Here is a 25712-nt window from a genome sequence, read left to right as displayed (position 1 = left end):
GACAAGCTACAAATAATGTCTGCTAAAGCACCACTGCATTATCCAGAAATTTTAAACATCTTAAATGATCATCAGCAGACAACTGGTTAAAAAAAAATTATGACATAGCTATATAATGGGCTATTGCCTGGTCTGTTTTTTTTTCTATAACAATATTTATATATAATAATATACTAATGTTAAAAATCCTCCAAGATCTACTGTTAAGTGATAAAAAGTAAGTATCTATGCCACCATTTGTGTTAAAAAACAAAACATATGTACATGTATATATACACACATATACATACATTCGTACTGATCTATGTATACTGCATGTGCATACCTGTATGTATGCATATGTATCAAAGAGGGACATCCAACGAATTGAAAATATACACATTTATGACATCAGTTTTACTGTATTTTATGGCAAGTGGATAAAGAATTCACCTACAGTCCAGGAGACGTGGGTTCGATCCCTGGGTTCGGAAGATCCCCTGAAGGAGGACATGGCAACCCCCTCCAGTATTCCTGCCTGGAGAATCCCACAGACTGAGGAGCCTGGAGGGCTGCAGTCCATGAGGTCGCAAAGAGTCAAACACAACTGAGTGACTCAGCATACATGCATAAAGCCACAGCACATACATGAAAAACTTTCTTGAATGAATGAATTCCCTTTAAGCTTTTCATAAATCCATTTCCCAGTGTGTTCCTCTTCCTTTTGAAAACTTGACCCCAAAATGTCATCTAATTTTTTCTCAGACACTTTTTATTACCAATTTAACACTGTGCTCAGATAATTTGAGAAAGCTGGTCAGGAATAACCATCATAAAGGTAATTCCTGCTTAAAGACTTTCACACAAAACTATTCTGGGATACAACCAACGGGGCAGACGTTCCAGAGAGAAACGTTTTTGGACGGTGATTATTTAATTACGAGGTTAAAAAGGCACATGTCGTTCTGTGCTCACACAAAGGCGATAGGGTTTCACCCTTGTCCACACTCCCAAACAGTAGCGCCATGGCATGCCTCTCCACGGATGTAATGTGAACCCAACTCCTCTGCTCGGTCTGCTGGTAAAATGATAGGGACCATCAAATGGATTAAATGTATTCCTTCACTCTATTACCCTTTAATCCTAAAATAAACAGTACTAAACACATTCCAAAACAGGACATGCACTTTCTCAGAGGGTGAAATCAGTGCTACATGATGACATTCCTGAGTTGGCCCAGGTTATTCCTCGATATATAACAGTGCATATTCAGAGACCAGTTGACCAACAGGAAAAAATTACTCTCTTTAATACCTATTACCACCATGAGTCATGCACTCTAAGAACTTACAAAACGCCAAGATTTCAGATGAAGGCATCCCTGCCTCAGAACAGTGTATTCTGGAACAGCACACCTGCCCTTACCAAGAACTCCTAAAATTAAAAGGACAGCTTGGATTATCAACCACTGAAAATACAACATACATCCCATTGTTATAGTCCTGTTGGCTTGATATGTGGCTGTAGATGACTGAAAATTCAAAATAATAATGGCTTAAACAAGATGAAAATTATCTCTCATGGAAATACAGTCTGGAGTTACACAGTCCAAGGCTGTGCTATTGTCTCTGCGGTCATCAGGGACCCAGGCATTGCATGTCATATTCTGCCTTTTACAACAGAGGGCTTCTACCTCATGGTCCAATGTAGTTGCTTGAGCTCCAGCTCTCACATCCACATTCCGGTGGACAAGAAGTCAGCAAAAACGGTACATGCTCTCCTTTCAAAAGTACTTTCCAGAAGCTGTACTTACTATTTTTATTTATATGCCTTTGGCTAGAACTTAGTCAATGGCAATCCCTAGAAGCAAGGAGGGCTAGGAAATACTGTCTTAATATATTTGCTGGACAGTATTTTGAAGGTAATGGTTCTAAGGAGTAGACAATGTACATGAGGAAAGTAGCAGTGTCTATAACATTGAGGAATCACAAAAGAATCATACATATCTTCTATTTTCTTGAAATACATAACCATACATTCCTTTCTAGTGGGCAAGGGAATTTAGCTTATGGGCTTACAGATCCAGTACCATAAAACACACCTATAATGGATCTTCTTCAATTCCCAGTGCAGGTTTTCTCTTATCCGGTTGGTTTGTCTTTTTTTTTTTTTGGTGGTGTTATTTGTTGCTTGTTTTTTGAGGTGTTTTTTTTTAAAGTAGTGTCAGAACTTAAAGGTGCTGTCAAAAAAAATCTAAGTCGTTTTACAATTTCTGCCTCTCTCCCAATATTTTTAAATTGTTTCAGGTCATTTCCAAGCACTCAGCTTAATTTTCATATAAATAACTCTTCTTTCTTCTCACATTCATATGTCATGGGTTTATGTAGGTAACTTAACTACAGTAGCAGGTGTAACTGGCAATAAGTAGTGTAAGAAACAAACAAATTCACACTTGGCAGATATACGATTCTACATCACCACAACCAAAGCGAGCAGAAGAGTGCAAGCATCCTGAAAAGGGGACGCTTATCAGGCAAGCGGATTGAGTGAAAAATTTCTGTTCTCTCTCCTTAATTTCTTCTTGTCCCAATCTCTTCAGTTGATTATCTGAGCAGGAAAACCCTTGCAATACTATCACCATGTATTAACGATGGGGGGAGAGAGAAGGGCTTCCTATTCTATAATCTCCCTCAATATATAGATGTGGGAAACTGAGGTCCAGAGAAGTTTCCAAACATCGGATATGTACTAAGCACTTCCCAAAGGCACCTGCTGCCTCCAAAACTTTTCACTGCTTCTCACTGGGGAAGAATGGCATTGGCATTGGAGGCAGGACTACCTGCATTGTGATGGTACAATCTCACAGACCACAAAAGAATTTACATCTCAGTCCCCAGGCCTCTAAAGGCCACAGGCAACACTCCTAAATCGTCATGACAGGAAAAGAGAAAGATACCCATTAGCGGTGAAATGCCCACATCCCTAGACACAGAGGTGATTTCTGATGTTGTGGATTTGGTAGTCTTTTACTCGGTCTTTCTTGTCATCTCTTGGATCACACTAGCACAGCTATGGGTCTTGTTCATACCCATAGACAACTCCAAATCCTAAGGAATCTTAAAAGGCCTTTTAATCTTCTTGATAGAAGCCAACAAAGCTTAGCCCAAAACATGAGTATGCATACTGTTTTAATACTTCTTAGGAAAAGAGATGCTATAGTTAATTGAATATAGACATCACAAACATTTTCTAAGAGCTACTTATACTAGACGCACAAATAAATGGAAACATAAGAACATTACTATGAAAACAAATTATACCTTCTCAAACACCTGCCTAATGAGATCAGTTGCCCAATTTTCTAATGAATCATTTCATATTTTTATTAGAGCTGTTTTCATATCTTAAAAAACTAGGCCTCTGTCTCTATCCTATCTGTTCCATTTTTTTTTCAATTTTGTTTTGACAATTTTTAAATTATTTCATGTCAAAATAACTCATCTTCTTTTACAACATCTGGGATTCCTATCATCCATCCATTTATTCATTCAGTCAACAAATTCTGGTAGGTTTTTTGCTGCACACTAGATATTTTTCTGGGTATTAGAGAATTGAACAAAGGAAACATGGAACAAAATATCCTCATGAAGTTTAAATTCCCGTGGAGCTAAGGCAACTTAATTCTAGGGTGAGAACAAAAGCCAGATAATCTATTAAAAGTATAATGTCAGGTGCTAATAAGTGCTCTGAAAAAACAAAGAGTTAAGACGAAGGGAAAAGGAAGGGATCTGAACACAATTTAAAGATGATCACGGAACACAAGCGTGAAGGGAAGAGAGATCTGGAGGGAAGCAAGAGAAAAAACTGATAGGTATGTAGGGGACTGGCCCTGGGGGATGTCCAGGCAAGGGCAGATGCCCTAAGGTGAAACTATGCCTGTGTTTGGGGACCAGCAGGGGGTCAGCACTGCAAGAGAGGAGGGAGTAAGAGAAAAAGGAAGAAGGAATATTTGAATTTAGATATGCTTTTCACTTTCCCAATTTGTAAAAGCATTTTTCCACAATCAAATGTTCTTTACACTGAAAAGTTTTGGATTAATCTTTTCATTCCAAATGAAAAGCTGCTCGTCCTAGCACCATTTATTGAATCTTTTCCCCACTGCTTTTAAATCCATATCACCTTTATCACAGATCATCGTCTTAAAATACCTGGGTTGATTTAGGGAGATATCTGAGTTTCTCGTAAAAAATCCATTTCTGCTCTAATAACGTACCGTTTTCCTTTATATCACTTTACAATGTATTTTACTATCTGGTTGGGCTCAGTTCAGTTCAGTCGCTCAGTCGTGTCTGACTCTTTGCGACCCCATGAATCGCAGCACGCCAGGCCTCCCTGTCCATCATCAACTCCTGGAGTTCACGCAAACTCGCGTCCATAGAGTCAGTGATGCCATCCAGCCATCTCATCCTCTGTCGTCCCCTTCTCCTCCTGCCCCCAATCCCTCCCAGCATCAGGGTCTTTTCCAATGAGTCAACTCTTCACATGAGGTGGCCAAAGTACTGGAGTTTCAGCTTTAGCATCATTCCTTCCAAAGAAATCCCAGGGCTGATCTCCTTTAGGATGGACTGGTTGGATCTCCTTGCAGTCCAAGGGACTCTCAAGAGTCTTCTCCAACACCACAGTTCAGAAGCATCAATTCTTCGGCGCTCAGCTTTCTTCACAGTCCAACTCTCACATCCATATATGACCACTGGAAAAACCATAGCCTTGACTAGACGGACCTTTGTTGGCAGAGTAATGTCTCTGCTTTTTAATATGCTATCTAGGTTGTCTGGTTGGGCTAGAACATTTATCTTTAGTCATCTTCATGGATACCAGACCTTGGCTGGTTCTACTTTCCAGCTGACAAAAGAGCTCAAAAACCACTTTATTAACTTTATTAAATTTCATGGCCTCTACATGACAGGAAAGAGGAAGAAACTAAGATTATACGCAAGCTTTTGTGGGGGTGGGGCCTTCTTTACAAACTAAATTCCAAGCGCTCTACATCAATACCAACCAGGTAATAGTAACCTACATTGTTTCTTTGTGATAAGAAAACGTATGGACTAGTAAACTGGACAGTCATTTAAATCATGTTTATCTGGTCTGATAAATGGATGTGACTATAAGTCCTGGAGAAGGGCTACAGTGTTGACCTGTGGTTCTCAAAGTATTTGGACCAGTAGCAGCAACACCTAGTTTCTCTTGCCCGGAAAATCCCATGGACGGAGGAGTCTAGTAGGCTGCAGTCCACGGGGTTGCTAAGAGTCGTGTCACTTTCCCTTCTCCCTTTCATGCATTGGAGAAGGAAATGGCAACCCACTCCAATGTTCTTGCCTGGAGAATCCCAGGGACGGAGGAGCCTGGTGGGCTGCCGTCTGTGGGGTCACACAGAGTCGGACACGACTGAAGCGACTTAGCAGCAGTAGCAGCAGCAAACTTAAATTATTAGGTGATCAGATATTCTAATCATCTGCTGATATCTAATGAATGAGAAACTCTGAGGAGAAAGGGGAGCAACCCTCCAGTTGATTCTGATGAATACTGAACTGTGAAAACCACGGTTTAGAGTCTTATTATAAGATACTTCCAGAGCCAGGCACATACTGTGGGGTTTAAGAGTCCAAACTACAGTCGGGGTTGTAAGATCTAACCTTGGTTTGAGTACTCACTAGCTGTGTAACCTCGGGAAAAGTAACTCACTCTTGCAGCCTCTCAGTTTCCTTGTGAAAACAATGTGGATAGTGCTGTTTCTGTCAGAACAGGTTTCAAGAATTAAACAGGAAGACAAGAAACGTGCTTAGAATATACTATGCCCTAGTCCATTGTTAACGTTCCATTCACGATAGCTAACATGATGATAAAAAATCATAATCTGCTTTCAATTTATTTCACATAATTTATTCTGGAAAGCCTAGATCCATTCATGCTGGATTTGACAGAAATCAGGGAATGAGGGAGTACAATTAGTGTTATAATTTTCTTGATGTTATTTACAGAGAAATGATGGGGAGTGGGGGGTGGGGGGTACTGACTGAGGGAGGGGTAGAGGAAGTCATCTCAGGCAGGGTTTTGTGGGGCTGATTTCTAGAAGGATGAAAAATTTCCTTTTCTAAAGAAGCTCACTTTTTTTCCCCTTTGCCAGTGAATCAATTACATAGCCTAGACATTAATTAAAAGGTCCTAGGGCGAAAAGCGCTTCCCACAAATAACTGTCCACAGACTACCAGTTCATTCCCTATACATCTCCCTGGCAAAGCCCAACAAAAGCTCAAAGAAGATGGATGGACTTCACAGGATGACCCGGGGGTCAGCTGATTCAGACAGCTGAATTCATCAATATGGGCAGCAGATTCCGTCTCAGAGAGCCATCCACGAAGAGCAGCTTGTACAGCCCCCTCCTGCTGCAGACATTTAACTGGCCCAGGAAAGACAAGTAAGGCATAGTCCCCACAAAGGTGCCCCGCAGTCAAGGACCAGCCATCCCACACCACTGTCGTTTCACAAAGAACACATTTAGAAAGCCCAAATTGGACATACTGCTTAAGAATATGAAATTACATATGTTTTAAGATATATTAACTATATATCTAATATATAACTATATATTTAACTATATATATTAAATGTATATTATATATGTATATATACTGTAAATATATATATATATATGCTTTATTTCCAGAATTATTACAATGGGTCGAATAGTGGTCCCTTCAAAGATCCACCCAAATCTCAAAATGTGATCTTATTTTGAAAAAGGTCTTTGTAGATGTAATTAAGTTGATGAGATCATCGTGCCTAAATGCAATGACAAGTCCTTAAAAAGGGAAAAGGCCAGAAACACAGAGGAAGAGAAGGGAGCGATACTTCTGAAAGCCTCGAAGGCCAAGCACTGCCAAGAAGGTCCCCAGAAGCTAAGACAGCATGGGTGGATTCCCCCTCAGAGCCTGCACAGGACCAACTGTACCAACACCCTGACTCTGGACTTGCAGCCTTCACAACTGTGGGGCCACAGATTGTGTTGTTTGAAGCCACCCAGTCTGTGGGCAATTGTTTCGGCAGCTTTAGAAAATGAATACAACTAATCATACTCTACCATAAACAAACTAGACTAGAAGGGAATCACACCCTAAAGCTAAGAGATCTGTACTCAACCTCGTGTGAAGAAGATACTGCTATTTTTAAAAAATAAATCATTTGATTTTGTTCAATTTTCCAAGCTGTCTGCACTGCACGCTTACGTAACAATTGGATCAAAATGAATTGTTTTAAATACTATTTACTGTTTTAAGTAGATGTACCTGCCTGAAACTCTGCTCAGTGTTATGTGGTAGGCTGGATGGGAGGGGAATTTGGAGGAGAATGGATACGTGTATATGGACGACTGAGTCCCTCTGCCGTCCACCTGAAACTATCACAGCATTGTTAATCGGCTCTACTCCAACATAACAGAAAAAGTTAAAAATAAACCTGCCATAAAATGCTATCACCATGATTCTGTAATTTTAAAAAAGTTATCCAAAATCCCTAGCTGCTGCTGCTAAGTCACTTCAGTCCTGTCCGACTCTTCGCGACCCCATAGACTGCAGCCTACTAGGCTCCTCCATCCATGGGATTTGCCAGGCAAGAGTACTGGAGTGGGATTCCGTTGCCTTAGCAGTTGGACACAACTATTAATGGTTTTGTGTCCCAGAACCAAGGAAAACATGATTGTGTCCTTCCCTATGGCTTCAAATATTCGAGACTCAGGATGATGGAGAGTCTCCCAGTTATCTATTGTTTGCAAATTCGGGTCTTCATAAAGATGACCGAAGCCTGTCGCTATAATTTCCGAACAACTCAGCAAGTCGCTACAGAAGCTCCAAAGACCAAGTCATCAAGGATGCAAATGACAGGAGCGCTCCTGGGTGCCTAAGTGCGAAACAAAAGACTTTGAGAAATTATATTATTAGAGTAATTGCATAGTGTCGTTGAAGAAAGAAAACACCTGCATTCTTCTAATAAGTCCCCCAGAGGCCTAATTCCTCAGCATGCAAACGTGAAGGACCTGCTCTGGATGTTATATGTACACATAATGAGTCAGCTTTAAAGAATTGTGAAGGCAGTTTCTGCATTATCAGGTAGTTTACCAACCTAAAATCAAATAACGCTCTCATTAAATGCCTTCTGACAGTCAGATGTGCTTGGGTCTGTCTTGCAGCATGGTGTGAGACTTAGTAAAGTAATGAGGAGCAGAAGTTCAAAAACACAGATCTGAAGACTGGATGATCATCTTGCTTATTTTCAACTTGCTTTGACCTCTGATTGGCTGAAGGGAAGTACTGCCAACTCCCTCCCTTGACTGAGCCCTCTGGTGGATGCTTCCTCTAGGAAACATGCAAATGGCATGTCTGAAGAATGCCCCCCACCGCCAGCTTTCACAAACTCCCCAGAGGCCCCAGTTTGACACCAAAGTTATCAACAAGCCGAATGGAGCCCCCTTTAATGTATGCTGATATGATTAGAAAATTGCAAGAAGCCTTTTACTAGACATCGCATTATATTTAATGCAATTTCTCACCTTTCAGACACCCCAATAAGCTCAACACCACACCCTCTAATTTTATAGGAGTTCCACCTTCAATACCCCAGCCTCAAATAAGCCAACTAGCCTAGGGTTCTTCTGATATCTGACAATAGCCCGATGTCATCCCCAGGCCAGTGAGAATATAAGATTCTGTTTTTGCCAAGGTACTGTTTTATATTTAGACCATGGGAGTCAAAATGAAAGAGCTTAACACTCTCTCTTTGTTAAAGAATTTGTGAACTCAAGCCCTCAAGACCTGGTTTCAAACCTGACTCCACTACTTATTATTTACATGACCTAGGACATTTTACCTAGCTTCCCCTGGGCTTCAGGTTTTTTCTGTTTTTTCCCCCAGATTTAAAAAGGAGAAAATAAAGAACATGCATTAGAAAACTGTTCTGAGGATGACAAAAGAAGAAAGAAGCCAAGCACACAGCAGGTCCTCAATCACGTCAGCTCCAGCCCAAGAACATCTCTGGGACAGGGAGGGTTTAGCTGCTTAGATGTCATGCTTAGCACAGACGCTGCCACCAAGTGGCACCTTTATCCCAATCTTCCATTCATAGCGTCCTTCCAGTAGTACACATTCCTTACTCACTTCTTCAAATCAGTGGTTACAACATCAGATGACTACATGGCCAGCCAGGGATGTAACAGGTGATTCAGAGAATGGTGGGGACTGCAGAAAAATTTCAACAAGTGTATTCTATCTAGAAGGAAGCAAGGAATACGAGTTGCCACAATTTGTCATTGTTTTCACTATTTTTTCTTTATTCCAGAGGAAACCTTAAGTCTGAATTTTTATCCAAAATATCAATAGTTGGCAACTAATCTAAATTTTAAATGCTGTGTAGTATCAACAAGACATAGGTACAGTGCAGATTTCATCTCAGGAGTTTTCAGGGTATGATCTGGGTTCAGGTATTATGTAAATATCCTTGTTTCTCATAGCTTAGAAAAGGGAGCTTCTGCTTAAGGGACTGGTGATTGTGTAAATGGAAGTGTTTAGCATGGCACACTGAGCACCAAGGAAAAAAATCATACTTATCAAGCAGGCTAGGAGAAAATGAAGAAAGTATTGTCTTGATTATGTGTGGTTTTTACTTTGAACATGAATTTTCAAGAGTGCCTGGCACAAAAAAAAGACCCTTTGTAAATAAATACTGATCCCAGGGGCAGAGTTTACATGTTGTCTTCCTGTTACAGACTGCAACCTGTTTTTACAAACATCATATGCTCTTACAAACATCACAACTTCAAAGAGATTGTGAGGGTATAGGGTCCAATTCTTCTAATTTTATTTAACCTAAAGTGTAAATATCCCCAGGTGAGTGTGCAATGAGCCATAGGATTCTGCTATTCCATCAGGAAGTCTAATTCCTTTAGAGGCTAAATCCTCACATCAGAGGGGGACTCCACTCTCTCTCTTCTGAGTTAAGGCTCTATGACAACGATCATCACCTCCATTTTTAGCAAATGAATGACTGTGGCTCATGGTGGGGAAGTGCCTTGTTCTGTCATATAATCTACAATGTCAGAGCCATGAACCCAGGTCTCTTGCTCCTTATCCAATTGTGTTTCCATTAAGCCTTCTTCCAACCAGAAATGGATATGAAGCCTATACATCATGCCCAGTGAAGCACAACACACACATTATCCCATTTAACACTCACAATAACCTCAGAGGATAACTTAGAGTAATAATAGTATTCCCACACTGAGAATACCAGGATTAGAAAACCAAGACAGGCTCAGAAAGGTTAAGTCACTTTCCTAAGAATACTCAGCTTATAAGAGGCAGAACCAAGACTACAGTTCCTACGAAGTATCTTCAAAGCCTGTCCCTTTAACCACTCAGCTAGAATGGGCACCTAGAAGCTCTCATGAGCTTCACAGAAATTTTTATGACACTGCCTGGAAATACTTATTTCTTCCCAGAAATCAATGCCCATGGTTCTCCCACATACAACACAGGCTGATCTTTTGATATTTTTGATGTCAAAATTCCCTTTAGGAAATGTTCCCTCAGTTCACGGGGAATTCCCTCTAGGATATTCATTAATTACAGGGTTAAAGGATAATCTTCCAGCTTTCTGAATCGAGAGACTGCAAAACAAGTCATTCGATTTCCTTTATCCACCAACCTTCAACAACAGAAGCATATGAATGGCGCTCTTTCAATAGGCTATGAGTATCACTTCGAGGGTTAAAGACAAGAGTGTATCTTGAAAACAAGATGGTGATCGATGCCACGTGTTCTCTCACTTTTCATCAGGTATAAATTGTTACTCGGGGGGATTAAACAAGGTTACTTGCCAGGTTGCTCCGTAAGCGATATGCGTCAAAGTTTCACCTCGAAGAAAACACACAAATATAGTCCAATTTTTTAAAAAATGGGGGTGAAAGCTGGCACCATCTCTTTAGAAGACCATTTGACAAGAGCTCCACATCAGCATGTCATAGCACAAGAAGATCTACTGTCATGAGCTATATGATAAAGAACAAGGGAAAACAGCTGAAGCAGCCACGAACCAAAGACATTTAACTCAATGATAACCCATATACTGGATTCTAAAAGCTAATAAATATATTAGATCTTTATATCATTTATATATTGACATATAAAGATGTCCGTGAAGTATTGCCAAGTATGAAAAAAAGCTATAAAAGACCACATGTAGAATGCATATTTTCTACAAGATCTTAATAACTAATACATTAAATTTATTAAATAATCTTAATAAACAGATGATGATAATTTGAAATAAAACACCAAACCATAAACAACATATATCTCCAGATGTAAGGTGAGTAAATAGTTTATACTCTGTATAGAGCCAGCTAGGAAATACTGGATTGGCCAAAAAGTTCATTAAGGTTTTTCCATAACATTTTATGGAAAATCCTGAAAGACCTTTCTGGCTAACCTAATACTTTCAGTTCTGTGCACCATGAGGGCTGTCTCAACTATTCAATTCAGCTATTGTCAAAGCAGCCATGCTGTTGTTTAGTCGCTGACTTGTGTCCGATTCTTTCCAACCCCATGGACGGTAGCCCACCAGGATTCTCTGTTCACAGGATTTCCCAGGTAAGAATACTGGAGTGGGTAGCCATTTCCTCCTCTAGGGGATCTTCCCAACCCAGGAATTGGACCTGTGTCTCCTGCTTAGCAGGAGAAGGCAATGGCACCCCACTCCAGTACTCTTGCCTGGAAAATCCCATGGACGGAGGAGCCTGGAAGGCTGCAGTCCATGGGGTCGAGAAGAGTCGGACAGGACTGAGTGACTTCACTTTCACTTTTCACTTTCATGTACTGGAGAAGGAAATGGCAACCTACTCCAGTGTTCTTGCCTGGAGAATCCCAGGGATGGGGAGCCTGGTAGGCTGCTGTCTATGGGGTCGCACAGAGTCGGACACGACTGAAGTGACTTAGCCTCCTGCTTAGCAGGCAGATTCTTTACCACCGAGTCACCAGAGAAACCCAAAAGGAACCATAGATGAAACTAAATGAACAGGCACGGCTGTTTTCCATTCAAACTTTATTTATGGACTTGAAACTGAAATTTCAAGTAAATTTTATGTGCCACAAAATGTAATTCTGATTTTTTTTCTGGCAACCATTTAAAAATGTGAGGACTATTCTTAGCTACAAGGCTATAACAAGACAGCAGAATGATTTTGTTCTACTGGCTGTGATTTTCGGATTCCTGCCTTCGAAGGTAGGATTAAAGGTTTTCTTCTCTCTGCTACATATTCTTTATATGTGTGTGTGTACATGTATGAATGTGTGATGTTTTAAATCTTTCTATAATAGCCATGTCTTATTTCAAAATCAGAGCTAAAACAGCCACAATGGGATGAACTTATATATTTCCTCAAGAGAAAAACCTATATAGGTGTTTCAGGTTCTATCAGGCATATTATCAAATGCCCAAGACATAAGTAAGGTAAGACAACCAGCTTTCTTAGCTGGTAAGTATCTTTCCCTACCTAGAGGACTGCGAGCATGTCTTATGCATATGTCCATTACACAGACATATACACACGCACCCCACCTCCTTTTCCCCCACTTCTCTTGGCACATCAATTGACTGAGTGTTTTTCCTCCCCAAGCCAAAAAAAAAAAAACAATCCAGTGGAAACCCATTTCTTAGCCAAATTACAACCCACTAAAGGAAAGCAGGCCGGCATCTCCCCAAATTACTGCCCCAGTCATCAATCGACACAATTACCAGGGCAACAAAGGAAAGACGCTGTTTGAGGCACAGTCTTGGCTGACCCAGTGAGCACTGCTTCGGGGGCGCGGTCACTCAGAGTCCAAGCATCCTGCCTGGAAAGGCAGCCCTTGTCCCCAGACTAACCGCTCTGCATAATTAAAACGACTTCACAAGGCTACTACTGCTCTGGGCTTTCCGTGTCAGCCGCTCATCAAAGTGCAACTCCAGGAGGCTTGTTCTGAAAGCCCGCCTTTTATTGCGAGAGTCAAATCTACATTTATCAGCAAAGCTGAAACGTTAAAGGGATTACAAGGAGCTTACAATCCACTGGAGGTTCATTGATCTGGTCTTGCAAGCCTCATCTCCACATGCCCTTTAGAAATGGCTGTAGTCTGTTCCCTGGTTTTCAGTTGCCTTTGATTTTTTAGCACCATTCTCATCCAGGTTGAAGGGGATGTTTCCTCCAGCCCTGAATCCAAAGGTTCTCAGAAATCTTTCTGCTAAAATTAAGAGAAGCTACTTGCATATTCCTCTATGAGTGGTACAGGAGAACATTTTCTGTAAATGGACAGATAGTAAATGTTTCTGGCTTTATAAACTGTACACTCTCGCAAGTACTCAACTCTATCATTGTAGCTCAAAAACAGCCACAGACAATACATTAATGCATGGGAGTGACTTTGTCCAGGTAACAATTTATGGGCACTGAAATCTGATTTTCAAAGAATCTGCATACGTCACGAAATAGCATTCTTTTTTTTTCTAACCATTAAAAGATGTTAAAACCATGCATGACTTCTGAGTCATACAAAATAGGCAAAGGGTCTGATGTGCCCAGCAGGACCTAGTTGCCAACTCCTATTCAGAGTATGGTCCTGGACGAGCAGCATCAGCATCACCCAGGAGCTTGTTGAAAAATGCATCTTAGTTCCCTGCCCTGGAGCCTGCTGAATCAGAATCTGCATTTGGACAGGATCCCCTGGTGATTCACATGCCAGCCAAGTCTGAGAAGTCCTAGCCCAGAACACAGAATTTTGAAGTCAGAGATGGTTGGAATAGCATTGACTGGGGACTGAAGAACCTTACGCAAGCTGTGAAACCTGAGACTCACTTTCCTTATATATTAGAAGGGGTATAAATAATTGCACCCAGCTCCAAGGACTGTTACAAGGGAAAGATTGGAAGGATGGGAAAATAGGTCCCCGAAAGCAACTGGAATATTGGTGACCACAATGAGCCAAGATTACACCCATCAAATGAAGACCGCTTGTGTGTTGCCAGTTACTGCCACACAGCAAAGTCGGCCCCATGCTACCACAGCTTGGGATTCTTTAAGAGAAGCTGGAAACCTGGCTGTTAATGTCAGAAAAAGTCCCCCGTTTAATGCAATGTGCAGACCACACAGAACCTACCTGCAGGCTGGGTATGAGTCGAGGGCCTCTAGTCTGTGACCTCTTCCTTAGAACAGAGAAGTCACCAGGGCAGACAGTCACAGAGAAAGCAGGCTGGGTGTTAAGAGCCAAATCCGAGCTTCATTCTCGGTAGCCAGGAGACCTTGGGCCAATGATGGAACCACTCTGAGCCTCAGTCTCCTCGTTAGGAAAAGCATCACATCCACCTCCCAGGCTTTGGTGAGGATGTGACAGAAATGCACGTACAAACAGGGAGACACACTTTTGGACAGAGTAAGCGTACAGCCTGGTCGCTGCTAACAGTTGCTTTGGTATCGCTATTCCTCAGTGCCTAGGCATTCAAAGGGCAAACCTTCACTGTCCAAATGGCTATTCCCCGCTCCCTACTCAACCTAGGTACAAAAAAGCAAGTCCAATTAAGCCCTGCTCAGAGAGCTGTCTCATGGCACAGTATACTAAGTGCCTAGTTATTAATGATTTTCTCCTGGCCACAGTCCACAAAGATGCCTTAATCTTCCCCTTAATGAGAACTCCTTCAGCCGCCCTGTCCCTGTGGGATTTGCCCTGGGCTGCCGTGAGGGGCTGCTTTTTATTTTTTTGGGGGGGGGGGTTGCAGATCACCTGCAGGGCACAGTGTTCACCTTTGCTCCCCAACTGCCCTACGTTGGGCGGAAGAGGGCGCTTTGGCTGACAGTTACAAACATTTTCTTCTCCAAGGCCAAGAAATTCTGTGGTTTTGTTATTTACTTTTTCTAAGAATTCCTAAAAATCCCCTCATTTGCCACCAAATGGTGTGGGTGATGCTATAATTGAAGGAGTATGATCCCTCAGGAAAATCTCCATAAAATATAACAGACTTTCACAGAACCTGAGGCAAATTTATCACACGCAGGAGCCCCAGAGGGCAGAGAGTGAGCTGGAGTAAGCAGTGCCAGGTGCTGTAATTCAGCTTTCCGCAATCTTTACCATGCACATGAATCAGCTGGGGACCCTGTTAAGGCCTGAAGCCAGATTCACTAAGTCCAGGGCAGGGCCCGAGACTCAGCATTTCTAACAACGCTCCCATGAGATGCGGGCACTGGCAGTTCCTGACCCAGGTTGAATCAACAGGACCCTCTTCCTTTGCTTCATCTCAGTGTCTGTGCAAATGTCACCTCCTCAGAGAGTCCTCTCCAGACCACCTTATCTAAAATGTAATTATTTGCTGAACAAGAGCAGGAACCCTGTCTGTCCTGTTCGCTCCATCCCCAGCACCTGTCGAGAGCCTGGCACAAAGCAGGCCCTCAAATATTTGTTCAGAGGTGAGATCCCAGCGTGAGAGCTGAGGAAGATGAAACTCAGGGAGCCTGAGTCTTCTGCCCAAGGTCACACAGCTAGGCAAAACCAGAGCAAGGCCACAGCCCAGCTCCCTCCGGACTTCAAAGCCCCAGCACGCCAGAAAGGGAAGCAAAGTTTGTTTACAACCCGCTTCCTCCCTAGAACTTCGGTGTTGAAGGCAGGAACCCAAGTCTGTTCTGCTTGATGGAGATGCCTGCGGTGTGGACGATGCCGGGGAGGGGGACCTTGTGGAAGCTACAAGAATAGATGAGGTCCAGGAATGGCAGTATTTAGGGTGTTGTGCTGCTTTGGAACAAGGAAAATTCACTCTCCATGAAACAGGCCAAAGGCAGTCTTTCCACTTTGTGTCAGGCCTTTCCTCCTATTCAGACGTGACTGTCTCTCCCAGGAGCTCAGAGATCTCCCAAGTCAGAGCACTGGAAAAGGAGCATGCCAGGGATTCCTAACTGCCCAAGAAGAATCTTGTGCCGTAACTCAGAAATGGTTCTCCTTCTTCTCCAAAAAGTCACCCAAGAGCATGCCCGTGAGGGAAAAGGGGCAAAAGGCAAGAAGCTGTTTCCTTTCCAGCCATGAATGGAAATGCCATAAAAACCCTATTCATGGAGGCTTTCGGCTGCTAGTGGGGAAACTGGGCATGAAAACCCATCCCAGCCTCATGAAAGGCTCTCTTTCCAAAAGAAAGACTCCATAATGGGCTGAAAATAAAACACTTGTTTTCCCCTCACCAAACCAGCTGGGTTAACATTGCTGAAAGTTCTGCAAGACGCAGAGATCCTGACAATCTGCAGTGACCAGCAGATCCCACAACCTCTAGTGAGCTCGTTAGGCTTCCTCCCAGGCACTAGCCGAGAGGAAGCTCAAAATAACTGACAGAAGTAGCTAATATATATCGTATGCCTGGTATGGGGCAAACAATGTGTTTTCAATATCTGGCTTAATCCCTACAATAAAGCTGTGAGGAAAGTATCATTATGATGCCCATTTAACTGGATAGGAAAACTGAGACCTAGGGAGAATGACTGGCTGGAAGTCAGATTGGAAGCAGGGGACTCTGGCTACACTGTACCACTGCCCTACAGGCCTCTGATCAGAAGTTGTCCTAAAGGCTCCAGAGTAGGGGAGGAGCCAGAAATCATTCTCCTGTTCATCACTCTGCCTTCCCACCCCCAGTGGAGCAAAGAATGGATCAAACAGGAAGTGATCAGTAGTGCTGTCACACTGGATTTGCCTGACAAAATCAGGCTTCCACATGTATTCCCACATATCGCCCCTTTCACATTTGGGACACACGAGGGGCCAGTCCAGAGCCACCTACTGGGACTACAACATCAGCGGGACTGATGGAAGCCTATGTCTGCCCATTACATATTTATAAGGTCACCAGGCCTTGCATCCGACACAGAAGTTATTAAATGCTCGGGAGCCATAAGGGCTACACTCAGTGCCCTGAAACAAAGGCAAAGAGGCTGCCAGCCCATCAGAGGCAAGAACAAAAGCATTTAATTTCTGAAGGAGCCGGCTGGGAGCTTCTTTAGAACTGGGTGCCCAGCACACATGACCAATTGGGAAAAAGAAGAGAAGCACAAACAGAGTGGGGGGGGGGGGGGAATCAAAGCAGGCTTTCTCCCTAGTATCCAGAAACAGCCTTCTTCAAAGGGGCATGGGGGGAGTGGGGGTGAGGGAGGAAGATGCATTAAGCAAAGAGAGAACGGGTTACAACACTGAAGAATTTTGTCCTGTCCCCAGTTTTGCCTTTTCATGAAGTTGCCAAGAAGAACCTCTCCCTTCTCTTTGTATTACCAAACAGAGCCTGTCAGCCTGCACCCTAACTTTTCCCCGCCAGAGCCTCAGCAGCCAGATGTACTGGGAGGGCACCCAGATTCCTTGTCCCCCAAACATAATCATTCCAATCCAGGCTGGGGCTGCCTGGAAGTCAACATTCACGGAACATTAATAAGAAACATCTGGCCACCGAAGAGGGTTGACACAGCAGAGGCGGGCAGTGGTGGGTTTGCGGTTAGGACCCAGAGTTACAGAGGCTGAATTAAAAACACAATTGGAAAACACCAGCTAGTCCCAGGAATCCTACATATGCAGTACTGTGGCACTTGGAAAAACTGTCCTGCCTAAATCGAGTCATTTGGTACAGAGTGACTTAGACTCACAGAGGGTGGTACAAGAGACCCCAAACTCTCACATTAGGGAATTGCAGCCAGAGCTGGGCCCTCCTGCATCCACAGTGTCTGGCCGCCACTTCCACCTTCAATATTTGTAGCAGATGTAGTCCCTCTCTTAAAGGAACAGCCTTTGCATTCTTTCCATGTGACTTCAAGTGCATTTAAAAGGCAAAAAATGCACATGTGTGCATATATACACATATGTGGATTTATCTGTGCAGCTTCCCCCTGCAGTGGTGCTGTCTCCAGGAATCCCACATAAGGGGTCCTACCTCCATTTATGCAAGGCAAACCCCGGGCACTGGTCACCACAGGCATTACATGGCTGGCCTCTCTCGATCCGCCCCAGTCCGGTCAACTTCAAAACAAAAAGACAACACAAGCATGTTTCCACCACCGGGCTTCCTCCAGAGCCCCACTTGTGTCCCAGGCAGGACGGCCTGCCTTGCTCACCCCATCTCCTCTGATTCTACTTCAAAGCTCCTCTTGACGTTGGGGGATTTAGGGCAAGCGCTGCAGGGCCCGAGGGGTGGTCTCCCGCCTGGGGACGGCTGTGCGGACCCAGTTCGGGCTGCCTCTGGCGTGGGCACCAAGCCACTAAGAAATGGCCCTGGCTGGGGCTTTGTCTCCCCTAGACACCTTGGTCACGGGTTTCTAAGAAACAAAAGCAAGACCTTTCTGCTCCCCGGAGTCCCCGAGAGGCGACCATTGCGTGCTCTCCTTGAACCAGACTGACTGATGCTCCCGGGAAGGGAGCAGAACGGGACACCCCCCTAAAACCGCCCCAAAGTCAGGTTCACGGCTAGAGCTCCAAGACGCTGGATGCTGGGGCTTGGGTACGGGGATTCTGACCTGTCTGAAGGGAAGGGGCAAAGGAGAGGGCTTCCCTGGGCGCCCCCGGACTGTGACATTCAGGGTCACGGTTCCCAGCCCGGCTTTTCCCGGGACTGGGGATCCGGACTTAAAGCCTTCAGCCCCTACGAGCGCTCCCGCGCGCCCGGGCCGCAACCCCGTTCGCGGGGCCGGCTTACCTGGGGCCACAGGTGCGCAGCCGCGGGTCGGAGGGAGCCTGCACAGGGGCGCTCGCGGAGGGACGGGGCACCCGGAGACTGGCCCCGCTCGGGCGGGGGACACTCACCGAGCGGCTGGAGAGTCTTTTCCGGGAGCTCCGGCTGAACATGGCCGGGCGCCTCCTGCACGCAGCGCCGTCCGTTCGTCCGTCCGCACCGCGGCCGCGAGGGCGGGTCGCCTGGGCGGGCACCCTCGGCGGCCGGTAGCCTGTCTCCGCCTCGCTGCCCCCGGCTGGCTCCGCAGCGCACGCCTGGCCCTCCTCCCTCGCCCCTGCCTCTCGCCCTCCCGCCCGCAGGTCCCTCCCTCTCTCCCGGCATCCCCCCGCCCTCCCCGGGTTCGCCCCGCGGTCCACGGGCCCTTCCCATCCCTCCCGGCGCGCGCCCAGCTGTGCTATTTTCTCCCGTTCCCGGCTTCCCGCCGGCCCACCAGGGCCAACTCCCTTCCCTCACCTGGGCCCGCCTCCCCTCAAGGCTCTTCCCTCACCCTCGCCGTGGAAGTTAGGGGCAGGGGACACCTCCAGGTCCCTCTCCTGTAGCCGGGCTATGGGCGGGGGCGGGGGGGGGGGGGGCGGTGCCGAGGAGGGAAGAGGGGGGAGTTTTTAAAATTAAAACATAATTTCCCCACAGTAAAAATCACCCATCTTAGTGCAGAGTTCTGGCAGTTTTGATTAATTCACACAGACTTCCAACCACCAGCATAATCAAGGTACACAACAGTCCCATTACCCCCAAAATGGACTATTTTAAAAGTTTGTAAAACTTACATATAATCTACTTCGTATTTACTAAGTGTTGGTAGAGGAGGAGAAGGATGAAAAATGGCCCTATCTATTTCTACCCTCATTAAGTAATCACATACAGGGCAAGCTTGAAACCCCAGGGCCCATGTGCTCATTCTCTTGCTAGCTAGCCTTCTTCCTGAGTTCTTTTTGCTTGTCTCCTTACTATCCTAAAGGAAGTCAGTCCTGAATGTTCATTGGAAGGACTGATGCTGAAGCTGAAACTCCAATACTTTGGCCACCTGATGCAAAGACCTGACTCATTTGAAAAGACCCCGATGCTGGGAAAGATTGAAGGCAGGAGAAGAAGGGGATGACAGAGGATAAGATGGATGGCATCACCGACTCAATGGACGAGTCTGGGTAAATTCTGGGAGTTGGTGATGGACAGGGAGGCCTGGCATGCTGGGCCATGGGGTCGCAAAGAGTCAGACACAACTGAGCGACTAACTGAACTGAACCTTATCAATATATTTAAAAAAAAAAAAAAAAGATACAACAGGAGTACTGACCTCACAGCATTGTTGAGAGAAATGAATTAAGACACCTTAACAGTTTTACACGTTATAACAGGAGCCAACTGAGGGCTCATTTAAAGATCAGCTGTTAAAAAACAGAAGATTGCAAGCCATAGTGTCCACTTGGCATGGATATTTCAGCTCAAATACCATCTCCCTTTGAGGCAGGAGATAGATGGGCCACAGGCTCAACAGTTTCTCCCCTGTGGACAGAAACTCCATAAAAGCAGGATGATGGAGGAGGCTGGACCATGCCCAGGTAAGAGATAAAAGACTACATATTCCTCACTCTTGAAGTTAAGGAGGCCTCCCTGATTACACATGCGCTGAAAGGCCCCTCAGAGGTTAGAAGGAAGGGGGGCGTCACTTCATAGTAAGTGATAACGACTACCCATAGGCCTCTTCACTAGAATCCAGCTTGGCTAAGAGGTGTGCATGCCCACAGGGGAGGATCCTGAGATAAGCCAAATACAGACTCAGAACCAGGCAAATCAAAGCGACTGGCCAAAGGAAACCTGGAAGAAATGCCCCATAAAAGTGACTCAGACTATCACAAAGGCGAGACTCTCTCTCAGTCCAGCCGTGTGTCCAACCACACGTATTGTACTTTAACTTATTTCACTACTTTTCATCTTTGTGGGAATTATTTTATGCAAAACTGAAGAGCTAGGGCCTTGTCACTGACTGTGGTTTAGTGGCTAAGATTCGGAACTCTGCCACAACCTCACCTCAGTCTCTGGATGGGGAACTGAAGCCCCATTTCAAGATGCTGCAGGTTGAGGCCATCTGAGATCACTTCAAGAGAACCTTCCTGACCCCCTATGGTAACATCTCTCACACACACTCCCTCATATGGCACATAGCATATGATAAAATGATCTCATTTACCTGTTTGTTAAAAGAAGACATTCTTGTCCATGTCAAAAAGATAACTCTCCCAGTTTAGTATTTTTCCAGGTGAGACACTGAACTTAGGTGAAGAAAAGCAACTTGCCTGGGGTAAAGTAGCAAATTAGTGGCTAAGCCAGCCTACCTATACCCCAAATCCAAAACAATAGAATAACACAGCTTATAAATATATATATATATATATATATATATATATATCTCCTCTTTGTGTGAGGTATGTATTAGCTCAAGGGCAAGGTTTGTTTTGAGTTCCAGACTAGTGTGTGAAGCCAGTGAGGTCTTTGCCTGAGAAGCAAAATTTACAGGGGCACCCACAAACTCAGTCATCAAGATTTTTAGGCAATAATGTAAAGAGGTCAGAATTAATACAAAAAAGTCCATGATGAACAGAATGTCATTTTAAAGATAGGATCCTACCCTAAATGCACACATCCTTGTCTGAGTCATCTCACCCTAATCCTAGCCCTGGGAAAAATGCTTCAAAAATCAATTGCCTCAACAATCGACTCCCTTCTATGGCATTTTCTACTTACCCACCAGCCGCCATCACCCGTGGAGGGTATGCTTGCAGAGGGCAAACTCCATGGCTCATTCCTCTCTTTATTGCCCAGGCCTAGCAGGGGTCTGGCTCACTGTAAAGGCCTCACATTTGTTAACTGACTAAATAGAAGGCAGTAGCTTTGGTAGGGGTGGGGGCAGGGAGCCTGAGCAATTCAAAGCCCAGTTATAATCAGTACTAGCCCAGGACACTCACCTAGCCTTCTCAGCGGGTGGCCACAAGCCATCTCTTCCCTGCACTGCAGGTGGCCTTGTGACTGGCAGAAGCAGGTCGGGAGGGCAGTGTTCACACGGTAGCTGTGGCCCATTTGCACTTTAATTATAAAGATGTTTGGCGAAGGTCAGTTAACAAAACCAGTGCAGTACAAGCTGCTAACAGATGGAGGGAATGATCTCCATTCAGAGGAACCAGCACCTTTTTCAAACTGCCTGGGAGGAACTACAGGGGCCAGGGCAGTACCCCTGCCCCATGTCTTGCTCCAGGGTAGGTGCAGGTGGTGGAGGAGGCAACGCCCTGGGGACACGTGGTTTGAGTTTTTCCAGATCTTGACTTTTGTTACTTGATCAAAGAGGAGAAAAGATGTACGTGGTCTCCACACTTTATCAGAACAGACCACATGCACAAGACCCAATCCCACTCTACAAAGAGGGCGCCGAGAGTGTTTGCCCTCCCACCTGCCATAAGAGCATCTCTTTGTGGATGAGCCCCCCTGGGTCCGTCTCTTCAGGGCAAGAACAAGTTTTCCCAGAACTTATTTATAACACACCGGAGGCTCACTTATGAGCGGCAGTGTCTTACTTATCTATTCAACAACCACTTTATCTTGCTCAGGAAGATAAAGCTTAGTAACCCTGGAAGGAAAATATACTCTCACTGGCAGCTATACGTGAATAGTAGACAATTTTATTTTGCTTTATCACCTAATTTGCCCTTCACAGACATCTTTGATGTATGTTCCTTCTTCATCTCTCAAGGCAATACAATTACTAACAGAACTTGAAGAAATCATCCTCCAGAACTACTGACATGGGCAGATGCCTTTGCCATACTATGAAGCAGAAATGCAAAACCAGTGTAAACTGTTGGGCTTTAACTAGTCTTAAAAGGCGTGCATCAAGAAACTGGAAAGAAACACAAAATCTTACAATGGATTGATGGTGAAATGATATTTTTTTTTTCTTTTTGCCTTTTAAATGTGCATATGCTCATTTTATAGTCAGAAATGTAAACTTACTTACCTAGATTGAGAATTGTGTCCTTGTTGTCTGAAGGCTTCTAACATCAAATGTGAATCAAGTGAGGCAAGGGGCTGTTTCTCTCTCCTTCTCTTGGTCTACATGTGCCTGTCTTTCGTATTTTGACTTTTACATTTTTTTCTTGTCTAAGGCTGTGACTATTAAACCAAGTGAAGCCACTGATGCCCTCTTCCTACACAACTGCAGGAAACCTCAGGGATCTGTCCACATAATACTGTCTAAGATAGAGAAGAACAACACAACATCTCAGCACGGCCTCACCCATGAGCATATTTCTTTCTGGTACTTCCTAGAAACAATTCTAAGCATTTTAACAGTGCTAAAATCGCCATGAGCAGCAGCCAACACTTAGAAGCTCCGTCAAAGCATCTTCCTAATCAGAAGTCTACAAATAGTATTTTGAAAAAGACCATGTGAAGTCACATGTGGTGAGGGTTTGGATGGAAGTAACTAGAGACACACTGCTCTCTTGCAGGGGTATTATATGAGACTTTTTCCTTTCTTCCCAATGCACATGCTTCTGAGGTCCACAAATTTTCTTGTATATACGAGCATGAAACTGACATAATAACCAGAAAAAATTAAATACAGAGAGAAGTGGAATAAAAAGTGTTGGCAGGCTAAATATTTCACAGGGCTTTAAATCATTTTAGATTTATCAATATAATCTAATATGTATAAAGCAAAAATGTTGGAAATGATAAAAAGTCCTACACTAGGCAGTCAACATCTTTCTTTTTGAAAAGCCTTAGGATTCTGCAGAGACACTGGCCCAGCTTAACCTAAAATTTAAATTACAAAAAAAGCACAAATATGTGGTAAATGGATAGTCAGGACAGTGTTGTTTCTAAGAGGGAAAAGAAAAATCACACACAATCTAAATATTTGTCAGACAACCTGTTAAATAAATAGTAGTGTGTCCTTCCAATGGAATTCAACACAGACATTAAAAATGAAGTTGTAGAACATGTATCTTGTTCCATTTGGAAAGCAGGTTATAAAATTAGCAATATGAGTTCTTATTTGCAAAAGATTTTGGGTACCTGTTACACTTTCAAAAATACACATATATTTGAATATTGAAAAGTCTACAGACTGTAATAAAAATAATATAAACTGTGTTCAGTTGTTTTGAGGTTTCAGTTTCAAGTGATTTAATGATTCAGTTTCAAGTGATTTAATGATAAAGTTTCCCTTTTGCTCATCTAGTTTTTATAAAATAAGTGTACACTCCTTGTACGATAAATAAAGGTAAAAATATAAAATATATAAATAATTACATAACTTTTCAAAGTTCTAGAAAATTAGGAGGTTCTAAGTGGTAGAATATAGATGGTTTTTAACCTACCTATTCTGTTTCTATAACATGTATTGTTTTGAATTAAGAGGCTTTTGAATTTGAAAATATGATGGATTTTAAATATGCACACATAATTGTCCTGTAAGACAAAGACAAATAGCAGTATGCTTGGGAAGAGGAATTTCAGGTTTTATGTCTTTGCAATTGTCTAAGTTTTTCCCCATGACATGTATGTCTTTTGTAATCATAGAAAAAAATGTTTTTGTTTTCTTTTCTTCTAACACTCCCTTCAACCATGCACGTGAGGCTTTGTAATACTATATTCCTCGTTTTCCTAGTATCCTTATAAAAGCACAGAGATGCAACGCTGACTTTTTAAATGATCCCTTGCACTTAGATAGCAGTCTCCTGTTTCCAAAGTACATTCATAAATATCAAATCCCAACCCCGAGACTCCCAGGAAGGGTAGAAGAGGAAACAGATGCTCGCCAAGGTGTGCGATCTGCCATCACCTTATGCTGTTAAGAGAGGTGGTTGCAGAAAGAATGAAGCCTAGCTCTGTTATCTCAGGTTCTCCTGATCTGTTCCTACCTTTGAGGATGACTTTCCATTAAAACCGCCTCTCTCCCACTCACACATCCACACAAACGCACACAGAGTGTTCAGGGTTCCTCACACGCCTGAGAAGGACGGTGTGCATCCAAGGGGGCGAAGGACCAGTATGTTGCGGAAGGTGAGTGAGCATCCTTCTCCTTTGACTACCTTTGTTTCCACTTCCTCCCCAGCCTCTTTTCCCCTCTGCTCACCTTCAAGGCTGCCCCTTTCTTCCAGCTCTCAAGTCGTGGTTGCATTGTTTTCCAGTCGTGCCTTCGGTCGCAGGAAGAGGAATCATGAAAAGGAGAGCTTCCTGCTATTTCCCCAGTTGCCTTGGTCTGTGCTTGAAAAGCGTCCTGCAAATAGGATAGTAGTTTGATATAGGAACTGGTATTTCTCTCAATCCTAAGTCAGAAATAAAATCTAACCCCAGTTCCTGTCCTCCTACTTATGGCCTCTTTACCTCACCAAGATACAGAATTATTCAGTGGTTCTCAACCTTTGCAGGCTTATACTTTCTGATGGTAGACACTAAGAGGGCTCACTCGAAGGAATTAGACACTCAAGACAAGACTAACTGGGTCAGCAATCAGGACAAAGCAATCGCTCTATAAGGAAAGGCCCACGGCTGCCCTTTTCCTCTTTAGCAGTAACCAGCTTGGATGGAAAAGCATGTATCAAACTTGGCTGCACCCTAGGAATGACTTGGGGAACTCATAAGAATCCCAGTGCCCAGGTCACACCCCAGGCCAACAAAATCAGAGTCTCCCAGGGTGTGACTCAGTCATCAGCATTTTATGAACTCCCCCTGTGATTTCAGCCTGTGGTCACAAAGCAGAACCACTGACTCTGACTCTTCAGGCAAAGGCTTCTCACAGGCAGCTTGTCTGGCTGTGATCTGCACCTGCTCTGCTTTTTTCCTTCCTCCCAGAAGCTGTGCCCAGCTCTGTACCCATCGGAATAAGCTGCTCAACATCCAGGTAATGGGTGATA

General features: G+C 43.9%; 1 protein-coding gene across 2 annotated transcripts in view; it reads right to left on the bottom strand.

Moving 5' to 3' along the window:
- The window catches only part of PRICKLE2 (prickle planar cell polarity protein 2), a 343702-nt gene extending 324704 nt beyond the window's left edge, over window positions 1-18998 (bottom strand). The window contains exons 1-2 of one of the 2 annotated variants that reach the window (XM_070776356.1): window positions 18766-18998; window positions 18007-18092 (exon numbers count right to left, since the gene is read on the bottom strand). Coding sequence is in view for 1 of the 2 variants with exons in the window: in XM_070776352.1 (XP_070632453.1) it covers window positions 18007-18092; window positions 18873-18914 (128 nt within the window). In the remaining variant the exon portion in view is untranslated. The remainder of the gene's footprint in view (window positions 1-18006; window positions 18093-18765) is intronic. The other variant, XM_070776352.1, reaches the window with a different exon arrangement.
- Between the last annotated feature and the right edge of the window lie 6714 nt (window positions 18999-25712).

This window comes from Bos indicus, chromosome 22 (genome assembly GCF_029378745.1).
Source record: "Bos indicus isolate NIAB-ARS_2022 breed Sahiwal x Tharparkar chromosome 22, NIAB-ARS_B.indTharparkar_mat_pri_1.0, whole genome shotgun sequence".
In the NCBI taxonomy this organism is placed as follows: domain Eukaryota; kingdom Metazoa; phylum Chordata; class Mammalia; order Artiodactyla; family Bovidae; genus Bos; species Bos indicus.
Note: the sequence above shows the minus strand (reverse complement) of the source record. Positions and strands in the feature narration are given on the sequence as shown.